Below are 11,623 nucleotides of genomic sequence, written 5' to 3'. Positions count from 1 at the left end.
ACTACTACTACTACTACTACTACTACTACTACTACAACCACCACCACCAACACAACATCATCCTCACTACCATTAGGATTTGGAGCTTTACTTCATTTGAAATAAGGAAACTTTGGGGCTGTATTTGGCAATGTGTTTATATATCATAATATAGTTCTAATCAGTTATCTATTTAGATCTATACAATATTTAAGAACGATACCAAATACCATCCAAATTCTCTTTTTTTGTGTGCTGAAATTCCTCTTTCGGTATAGAAATTCCTCCGAGCGGTGCCTGAAATTCCTGTGAGTCAAAATGAAAATTGACGTCCCTGCAAATTTTACTATTCTCGTCAAATATCCAATGCCCGTATCTGAGGAGTTATCTTTGCCCATTGATTTGACAGTGCGTGAAAACGGTGCCTCACATCAAATTCGATTTTCTCAAAACTTGGTTTTTACACTCTCCTTACTTCAGACGGTCATATTTCGGCAATGAAGAATCAGAATTTTATAAATTTGGTATCAAATTTTAAAGCATAAAATAAGCTATGATTGGGTACCAAAAACCTAAAATTGAAAATTCCGACTTAATACCGTTTTGAGGCGGAGGGTCACATATGGTACGTGACACCGTGATGACTTATAACACCTCCCAATGGTTGTATGTATAAATTGTAGAGAATGGGACCCAGAACAGATCCCTGGGGCACACCAAAGTCAACCTTAAAAATATCTGATTTTATTCCTTTTACTTGAAGTGTTTGTGTGCGGCCGATAAGGCAGGACTCGAACCATTTTAACACTATTCCAGACAATCCAAACGTTTTGGAGAGACGCTCGACTAGAATCGAATGGTCTATCGTGTCGAACGCCGCACTTAGATCTAGGACGGCCAGAACCGAAACTTTACCCATGTCAGCCTCACACAAAAGGTCGTGTTGAATTTTTAATAAGGCAGTTTCAGTGCTGTGATGTTGCCTATAAGCTGATTGATTTTTTTCATATAAGTTGTAGTTTGCCAAATGATCGTTCAGTTGGGCTTCGAACGCCTTTTCCAAGATTATCGAAATAAACGATAAATTGGAAACTGGTCTGAAGTTTTTAAGATTCTCTGGTGACAGCTTCGCCTTTTTCAGAAGAGGAGTAACGATGGCGTGCTTGAAAGGATCGGGGACTGTTCCCGATTGTAAAGAGTCGTTGATTATTTTAGTGATAGCGGAGATGAGCGTATCCATATATTCAAGTAATAGTGAGGTGGGGATTAGGTCGAGGCAACATGTTTTAGGGGGAGAAGATATTATGATTTTCCTGATTTCTTCTTCAGTCACTGGGGTAAATTTGTTAAACAAATCCTTGCCATTGTATGATTGAAATTTTGGCGGAGACGCGGAACTTTAGTCAAGGTGATGTCTTATATTGGACACTTTGTTTTGGAAATAGGAACCGAATTCATTTGGAAGATCTTTTTCTGGGATAGTATTAGGGAAAACGCAATCAATCTTTTTTTCCGGTCATTGATTTTGTTATACAGTATAATATCTTTGTTGTTGGACAATTGGAGATTTTATCATTCAAATAAGCATGCTTTGCATTGGTAATCAGCGTGCGTATTTTTTGACTTGATTCCCTGTATAAAGCTTTATGTATGGAAAGACCGGTTGATCTCCATCGTCGTTCTGCACGTCTTCTCTCGGATTTGGCCTCTTTTATAGCAATGGTCATCCACGGGGCCGATGGTCGATTCGTGACTGTCCTTGTTGTTGGAGCATGGCGCTCTAAGAGCTCAGATCGTATTGGATTGCAGTCTGGTTTTTGGTATCTGTAAAACACTCTGACATTTCTCTCTCCAGACTGTCCTTGTCGATGTTTCTAAAATTTCTAGATGTAATCTTTCGTCTTATAGAGAGTGGGCGTGTCAAATTGACAACGAAAGCGATGACGTAATGATCTGACATCCGTCACGTGAATATTTGATATTTTTGATTTGTCATTTGTGACAAGCCAGTCAAGAATGTGGGTTCGTCGATGCGTTGGTTTGTCAATCAGTTGGTAAAGGCAGTGTGAAGCCAATAATGATGTCATTGTTTTCACTTCGGGACTTGATTGGTTGCATGTTGAAATCCCCTAATATTATTGGTACTGTGGGGTTCCTTATTTGTACATCTAATAAGTTGTTCATTTCTGTTATGAATTAATTTGTTGTTGTTTTATTTTTCTTATTAGGCGGTTGGCGGTATATGCAGATGAAATTGCAGTTTTGCTGTCTAGTCTAGATGTTAACTTCACAGCATTCAAAAGTTTTGTAATTGTATTGGACTTTCATCTCCACCTTCAAGTCTTCTTTGTGGAGGATAAAAATTCCCCCGCTCCTTCCACTCCTACGGCAAGCAGAAAAATGCTTATATCCCGGAGGGGTTAAATTTGAGATTATGACCTCATCGCCACTCTCGCGCAGCCATGACTCCGTAAAAAACGCTATATCAGTCTCGGACTCCGTCACCATGTCGTTCAATATTGTTGTCTTGTTTCGAACTGACTGTGCGTTCAGTAGCATGACTTTCATATATTTGTTGTTAGGGTTGGTGTTTAATTTATTATTTCCGAGTTTCCTATTATTAGTTTCGGTGACTGAAATTTGTGGGGGGTCAACCGATGACCCCGACTACTACTTGTGTGGCTCGGTCGCTCAGCAGTGCGATGCCTGATGCCTCGTCTTGTCACAAAAACCAAGAAATGTTAAGCGTGGTTAGGGCATATAAAATAATTGACAGTGATCATGGAAAATTCTAGTCCCGACATTTTATCTTTGGGGAAGGCACTTTACAAACAGCCCTCTCGACTCAGGTAATGAACACCTGAAAAAAGGCAGTGACGGATATTGTAAGCGTATTAGTGTAAAAAAGATGCCTACCAGGCTATGTAGTCTTGTGGTTATAACAAGAGATGAAGTGAGTAGAAAAGTACCAGAAGACCATAGAGAATACATTTTTTTTTCGTGGCGGTGATGGGGTTTGAACCGCGACCTTATTGGTACAACTCCGCCTGGCCGGTGAGAGCGTGACTCTACCTTATGAGCTATCCACGAACCCAAAAAAATTCGTATCAAACTCGGGTCATTCATTACTAGAGCCCTCTCTCACCGACTACTGGAGACCGCGGTTCCAACACACAACCACCGCGAAGTTAGCTGGCCAGCAATTAAGCTTAATAGCCAATATTCTCAACACAAACATATAACATAGAAACAATTGAGACATTGCGTATGCTCCGGTATATTGGGTGAATTTTTAATTCAGAAAAGTGAGTGGAGCAGGCACTTATGTTGGTAACAACAAGAGATGAAGTGAGTAGAAAAGTGTCGGAAGACAATAGAGAATAAAATATTTTCGAGGCGGTGATGGGGCTTGAACCCGCGACCTTATTGGTACGACAACTCCGCCTGGCCGGTGAGAGCGTGACTCTACCGTATGAGCTATCCACGAACCCCTTGTGGTTATAACAATCACCTTGGGAACAAAAGGTCCAGGGTTCGAATCACCGCACTCTATACTATGAGTATCTGGTCGTTTGCAACGTTGTCTCTGCTCGAATAAAAAAAAAAAAAAGATGCTGTATCACCTAACGGGCGTCGTGTTTGGTCCTAGATGTTCAGTGTTGCTGTTGACCAGGGACCACTAAAGCGCTTTGAGCACATTTTGTGGATATTGTTCTTTTCAAAATACAAGTGCTTAAATGGAATTTAAAAAAAAATTAAATGGAAATGTAGTTCTATAATATGGCCTGGGGGAATAGATGAAACCTTATGGTAGCTGGGTCTGTTAGGTCTGGTGGAAAATATATCGCGATAGACTACTGCTATTACTACTATCAAATCACTAATACTATTACTACTACTACTACTACTACTACTACTACTACTACTACTACTACTACTACTACTACTACTACTACCACCACCACTACTACTACTACTACTACTACTACTACTACTACTACTACTACTACTACTACTACCACTACTACTAATATAAAAAGTCCTTCAGAACCATTAGGGCCATGGAGCCGGAGTTTATCCCGGTTTCTAGAGCGTGAAACGGACAATATCAATTGCTTGCAGTTTTTGGACGAGAGTCTATCGCAATGGGGGACCGTGATCGATCTCGGGTGCAGTCGAGATATTTGTTGGACCCCCCCCCCCCCCCCCCCCCATTGTCCACCCAGCAATGATTGGGTAGCTAGGTCTGTTAGGTCTGGTGGAAAATATATCGCGATAGACTACTGCTATTACTACAATTAAATCACTGCTACTAGTGAAATAGTGACCATAAACATATCATTTTGAAGAACACTGAAACAAAATTGCAAATAAATGTCATCTGTTGATTCGAAACTGAATAAGAATAGAATTTGAATGATAAGCTTTTTTGTTCCGAATAAATCCCATAATCATCATAATCATCATCGTCGTCGTCACCAACACTGTGAACATCATCATGATGATGGAGGTGCGGGGGGGGGGGGGGGGGGGGAGTATTAAAGGTATTGTCCTTACACCCAGAGGACTTGATTTATAGCCCTGTTGTCAAAAGAAAAGGAAAAATTTCAAATATAACGAATAGGTATTGGTTTTATCAATGTCAAATAACACGAAATAAATGTCAGGTTAGCTTTTTGGAGAAAATTGACGCCGTTTTCTTTTACAGTACCGATGTAAGTCTATGATTTTTTTTGTATTCCTTAAGAGCCGGAGTTTATCCCGGTTTCTATAGCGTGGAACAATAGCAATGGCTAGCTATCCTTTGGATAGGACGCTAGTCTTTCGCAAAGTACTTTCAGACAGATCTAACAGATCCAGCGACCCACTCACTGCTGGGTGGACAGGGGGTTCAGAAAAAAAAGCTCGACTACACCCGGGATCGATCTCGGCCCTTTTGCGTGTGAAGTGAGTGCTCTACCAACTGAGCTATCGGGACCCCCAAGTCTATAAAAATATAAAAAGAAATATTCATAAAACAGAGAAAAAACTGCAAGCAAGTTATTGTCTATAAAATCCAAACTTTTGACTATAAAAAGAAAATCGCAGTTTTGTAATAATTGGTTTTAAAGACATTTCAAAGGTCATAACCCCTGAATCGAGCCTTAAATATTTAGGAGCATTTTCCAATCGGAATAAATTGGCTTGATTTTAACATTGGATATCATTTTGCGTTGGTTTGAGAGTATTTCATTACAACTATCAGCCCATAACAATTTGAGTGTCAGACCAGCAAATAGGTGCAAGTCGCCCATGGACTATTAAATATGACAAGAATACATATCAAACAAAGAAATTTAGGAGCAGGCACCGGTGTAAGATAAAGAACTGAAAAAGTGTGTATGAAAGGTGCTTTGTCTGGCACCTTTCATTCACACTTGTTCAGTTCTTTATTTTAAGAATACATCTACTTGAATGGCAGGAAATACGCATAGGCGCCAATAATGAACACAAATCAAATAATTTAAACAAATTTAAGAATTTGCCCCTTTATTTCGGGCAATGCAGAACATAGTTCTATTTCTTATACTATCTCTTTAAAAATTTACCAGGCAATCAAAGTATCTACAAAATCTATTCAGCCACAAGTGTTTGTAGTGGATTGCTACAATACAATACAATACCAATAATAGCTAAGTATAATAAGAATTAATATGGCTCCATATTTTTTAAAGACGCTGATTTCTTACACTTGCAAAGTGCAGGCTTGGTCAGGAAAAGGAAGAGGTACAGTTCAGAATAAAGACATTCATCATGCGAATTTTCTCATTATCATCATCATTATTATTATCGTCATCATCATCATCATCATCATCATCATCATCATCATCATCATCATCATCATCATCATCACTATCATCATCATCATCAACTTCCATATCCAGATAAAAAATCTCCAATTACACAACCACACATTGGAGTACATAACATCAGCCAAATATTTAGGAATAACAATAAAATCAGACTTAAAAGAGACGAGCATATCAATAACACCACAACAAAAGCAAATAGAACCCATGGTATCCTTCGAAGAAACTTCAAGAACAAGCCTAAAATCATTACCTTACAAAACACATGCACTGTTTGGGACCCACACACTCAACACCTTATTGATAAACAGGAGGCAGTACAGAGACGAGCCGCTCGTTTTGTTACGGGAAATTACGAGAAGACATCAAATGTGAGGAGCATGAATGATCAACTTGAATGGAAATCACTCCCAACTAGGAGGAAAGCAGCACGCTTGACCACGATGTATACGATGAAGAACAAACTGGTGGCTATTTCAAATTTTGACCTCCAAACACCAATACGGACATCTAGGACTTCCCATAAGGACAGTTTCATTCCCCTGATATCCACCAACGACCTCAGAAAATTCTTATTTACCCCAGACCATCACAGATTGGAACAATTTACCACATCTGCACCCACTTCAGATTTATTTACAGAGCCTCTAGATAAACTGCTGAATTTTCAACCTAATGTTATTGTTCATATCAAAATCTTCATGAATGGAGGTGGACAGTGAAGGAAGATTCGGGTTCATCATCATCATTACCATCATCATCATTACCATCATCATCATCATCGTCGTCGTCATCTACATAATCATCGTCTTCATCATTATCATCATCGTTATCATCTAGAAAACAATCAAGACGTGTTCCAATGCCAATAACCCGTTAAATAGAACTTAAATTTCAAGACGAAGAAGATGACCAAGACGACGATTTGTGACGTCTTAATAGCCACCGCTGTCTTCAGCTGCACCATGTGATGGAGCCCGAATGAGATAATTTTTTAGACACACAATTTGTAAAAGTCTGTCTAGAGACCAGTGGGTAGAGAACGCCTCTCCTCAAACTTTGTCTCTCTGATCCCCGGATATTCTTGACCACTCGGCGAGTGGTTGTTTTGAAAGCCCACATTTTATTTTAAAATATTCCTTATTTTACTGATAGGACGAGGCTTCCTTAAAGACGAAATAGTCTTGGAGCTTGGAGCTCAGCATTGCCATAAAAGTAGTCTTTTAGAGCCATATTAGGCCCATGAAGCCGGATTTTATCCCGGTTTCTATAGCGTGAAACGGACAATAGCAATTATTTGCTACCCTTGGATAGGACGCTAGTCTATCGCAAAGTACTTTCCGCCAGATCTAACAAAACCCAGTTACCAAATCACTGCTCGGTGGACAGGAGGGTCTGGAAAGAAATAAGCTCGACGTCACCCGGAATCGATCTCTTGCGTGTTCTACTAACTGAGCTATCTGCCCGCCCCCCCCCCCCCTCAAACATTGCCGTACTCTTATAAAACACTTTTTTTCATACTGGCCAGACCATTTTTACACCAAATATACCCATTGTCGATCGATTTAAGTAGCCCCACCTTGTCAAAAACTCCATGGTCTTTACAATAGAATACTCTAGTTTGAGAAGTATCAGGTTTGTTGCATATCTCTCTCTCTCTCTCTCTCTCTCTTTCTCTCTCTCTTCTTTCTCTATTTCTTTCTCTCACCCTCAGGCGAATTAAACACGTATTAATAATAATAATAATAATGCTGAAAACTTATATAGCGCTATAACTCCGAGACACCAGACTCTAAGCGCTTAAATTACAAATTACTTTGGCTGAAACATACTCATTTACACACACAAGCACACACACATACACACACACACACACACACAACACACAACACACAACACAAACCAAACCTATCTTGCTTCTCATACCATCTACTAAAATCGAAACAAATATGTTTTAAGCGAACGTTTAAAAATAGACAAAGATTCTTTTTCACGAATGCTCTGCGGTAAGGCGTTCCAAATAGAGGGTCCGAAATGAGAAAAGGATCTCATTCCAGCATTTTTCCGAATTCGAGGGACAACTAGTTTTGTGGAATCACTGGCCGAACGTAAGGGGCGGGGTTTTGAATATCTTTCAATTAGTTCTGAAAGGTAGGAAGGGGCAGTACCTTCAAGACAACGATACACTAAAACACAAGCTTTGAATTTAATCCTTTTCTCAACAGGCAGCCAATGCAGGTCATGAAGTAGAGGTCCGGCAGAGTCGCACCTACGCTTCATGAATACTAGTCTGGCAGCGCTGTTTTGGACAATCTGAAGACGTTTCAGATTGTATTGCGAAACGCCAAACAACAGAGCATTACAATAATCCAATTTTGATAGTACGAGGGACACAACCAGGTGCTTGGTCACATCCTCAGATGTAAACCGTCTAATGGAAGCAATCTTTTTTAGTTGGAAAAAGAGAGATCTAACCAAAGTATTAACCTGATGCTCCATCGACAGTCCATAGTCTCAGAATGTGCCAAGGTTTTTCACTTTGTCAACAATTTGAATGGAGGCATCCCCCAACTTCAAATCTGTTTCACTTTTCCACTTCCTGTTCCCCACATACAGCACCTCCGTCTTATCATCATTCAGTTTCAGTCTGTTCTCATTCATCCATTTCTTAACACTTTGGATACAATTTTTACTATTGGTTGATACTTCTTGTAAATTTCTCGTATTGGAAACGCAGTACAATTGCGTATCATCAGCGTATTGATGGTAAGACAGACCGAAACTTCTGATGATTTTAGACAGAGGGCCAACGTACAAAACAAAAAGAACGGGTCCAAGTACTGAACCCTGGGGAACCCGACAATCAAGAAAGATTTCCTCAGATCTATATTCATCCACTGTAATAATCTGTTTACGATTAAACAAATATGACCTAAACCAATAAAGCGCTGCACCAGACACGCCATAAGTAATTTCAAGACGTTTGAGAAGAAGATTGTGATCAATAGTATCAAAAGCAGACGATAGGTCAAGCAAATTCAGCAAAGAACATGAACCATTGTCTATAACAGAGAGGAGATCATTAACAACCCTAACAAGTGCGATTTCCGTCGAATGATGTTGCCTATAAGCAGACTGAAATTTTTCTTCAAGACAATTATTTTTAAGATGAGACAGTAATTGTTTCAAAACAAGCTTTTCTAAGATCTTAGAGAGAAAAGGAAGATTAGAGACAGGGCGATAGTTTTTTAAGTTCTCTTTATCGAGATCAGGTTTTTTCAAAAGGGGTTTGACATGAGCAACTTTGTAAATGTCTGGTACAGCACTTGACTGCAACGAATTATTAACAATACATGTAAATGGTGTTAAAATTACATCAATGCATTTTTTTAGGCTGGCCGTATTTACGGGGTCTAAATCACAGCTTGTACGGCTTTGTGGAATGAATTTTAACTTCTGACCGGTAGGTCACCAGTTCTGGTCCCAGCCTGGGCAACGAAAAGTTGAGTTCTTGAAAAATGCTCATTACTTACATTCTCTTGAGGCACTCAGGTATACAATGAGTACTTGACCGGTGACAGCGTTATCTCTGTCAAAACAAAAAAAAAAAATGTTATACAGGCGTCAAATATTGTCTTACTTGTTACATGTTGTTGTTGACTTTGTAAAGCCCTTTCTGCACATTTAGCAGATACAAGTATTTAAAAAAAAAACTTTTAAACGCCTGTTTACATTTTCTTTTTGTTTTCTTTTTTTTTAAATTACTTATCTAGCATTCTTTTACATCTTTTACTTTGTATCATCATCCGTAACACTGTTTGTTCTATTTAATTTTCATAATTTTGAATTTATTTCAATCCAAATTTATTCTTTGCTTTTTAAAAAAATATCAATTTTACATTAACAGACTTGGTTTAACGTATAAACTGAATGGACCTTAATAATTTATTAATTATTAATGGAATTTATTCATCAACAGACTGGGGTCAACACATAAACTGGATGAGCCTTCGGGAAGGATTCACAGCGGCTGCATTTGAGCGGAGACCTCTAATGGTCATTATCCACAAACGATCCTGTACTCACTGCCGAGAACTGGGCGATGAATTCTCTAGGTCAAACGATATCTTCCATCTCAGTAAAATGTTTGTCATGGTCAACCTGGAAGTAGAATCGGATGATATTCCTCAGAGTGAAGATTTTGCCCCCGATGGACGATATGTTCCAAGAATCATGTTCTTCACACCTGATGGCAATTTGCTCCAAAGAGCCTGTAACACTGATAAAATACACATGTTTAACTATAATCGTGCTGGAGAGGTTGTGAAGATGATGAGTACGGTGATAGAATGGTGGAAGAGTGGGCACTTTTGAGGATATTCATGCATGGAGATGCACATGGAACGGGTAGTGGATGGTCGGTATTTGGATCAATAGAAAAATGAACGTAATTGAGTGTTAAATGGTTTTTAATGAATTAAATTACTTTGTGAAGACCACAATATCAATGTTTTTATCAAGTCTACTGAATTTTTACAATGTTCCAAAACCCGTGCTCGGTTGTTGGGAGAGTGGGGACTCTTTAAGGTTAGAATTGATATATGGATGAATGTGATCAAAATAGATTTATTTTAAAGGATTAAGTAAACCCGTAAAGACCACGACCTTAATGTTTCACCTAGCCTTATTGCTTTCAACAATGTTCCTTGCAATTCGTCATTTTTTCGAGTGATAATACATGACGTCTCATTTCGGGGTGAATCGAATGCCAAAAAGTGTTTTTGAAGTTAAAATGAACGATACTCTTCAACAGTCGTATTGTCACTTCCTTCCTAATAACGCATGGTAACTTAGTAACACTGGCTCTAAACTATCGGAACAATGGCAGACGCCCGTATGAAATATTTCCCCGGCGAGCATAAAAGCGTATCCAGAGGGAAAAAAACATAAATTTGATTCTGATCACAACGCATATGAAAAGTTCTAGCCAGCATGAAGAATAAAAAGTAATGATTTTCTTTGTTTAGAACCAAGATGGCCGCCGTTGCCGGGCGGCGTGACATCAGACTACTGAATCCAATTACAAGGGATCGCTAGCCAACAGCAACACTTAGTAGAAACAGACATAACACCGGTTGAGCGATTGTATTACAATTATTTTTTCCGACAGTGACAGCGCTGTTAACAGCCAGGTACTTATTTCGCACCCGAGTACGGTGAAAAAATGTGGGTAAAGAGCCTTCTCTAATTATGCGCCTCTCAAAGCGGGACTCGAACCCAGACCGTCCAATCCGAAGGCGAATGCCATAGCACAAGACCACATAGCCGCGCTAATAGGACGTTAAGCTTTACGATTTCTAAGAAACCATGGGAATGTTCATAGTCTGGTTAATACAGTTTAGTGAGAATTTCTCATAAACATGGATGGCAAAAAGCAATAACAAAGACAAGAGTGACGTCATCTTCGTTCTATCTATTAACCTGACTATAAACGTTTCAGGTTACACATAGTTTTGTGTGTTGGTCCGTTATACATCCGGATGGCAATGTTGTGAGTTTCTTAGCCAAGCGCACACTACTATCTATAGATAGTATGCGCTTGGCTAAGAAGCTCACAACATTGCCATCCGGAAGTATAACCGACCAACACACAAAACTATGTGTAACCTTAAACGTTTATAGTTTGGTTAATACAGTTTAGTGAGAATTACTCACAAACATGGATGGCAAAAATCAACAACAAAGGCCTGAATGACGTCATCTTCGTTCTATCAATAAAATTGCTTCCCTGGCTT

General features: G+C 39.2%; 1 protein-coding gene across 1 annotated transcript; it reads left to right on the top strand.

Moving 5' to 3' along the window:
* Positions 1-5,474: 5,474 nt before the first annotated feature.
* LOC144956085 (thioredoxin domain-containing protein 12-like) lies at positions 5,475-10,351 on the top strand. Its single transcript, XM_078886418.1, has 2 exons — positions 5,475-5,745; positions 9,808-10,351. Exons 1-2 carry the CDS (start codon positions 5,673-5,675, stop codon positions 10,200-10,202), a joined length of 468 nt encoding a protein of 155 aa, XP_078742544.1. The 5' UTR covers positions 5,475-5,672; the 3' UTR covers positions 10,203-10,351.
* Positions 10,352-11,623: the final 1,272 nt, after the last annotated feature.

This window comes from Berghia stephanieae, chromosome 10 (genome assembly GCF_034508935.2).
Source record: "Berghia stephanieae isolate SIO BIC M18660-M18661 chromosome 10, UCSD_Bste_1.3, whole genome shotgun sequence".
Lineage (NCBI taxonomy): Eukaryota > Metazoa > Mollusca > Gastropoda > Nudibranchia > Aeolidiidae > Berghia > Berghia stephanieae.
The sequence above is the reverse complement of the archived record's forward strand: the minus strand, read 5'-3'. Positions and strand labels throughout refer to the sequence as shown.

Excerpts from the sequence above, each read along its gene's own strand:
- LOC144956085 (XM_078886418.1), top strand. The coding sequence starts at position 5,673 with ATGGCTCCATATTTTTTAAAGACGCTGATTTCTTACACTTGCAAAGTG. Across the intron at positions 5,746-9,807 it reads TTGGTCAGGAAAAGGAAGAG|ACTGGGGTCAACACATAAAC; the intron begins GTACAGTTCAGA and ends ATTCATCAACAG.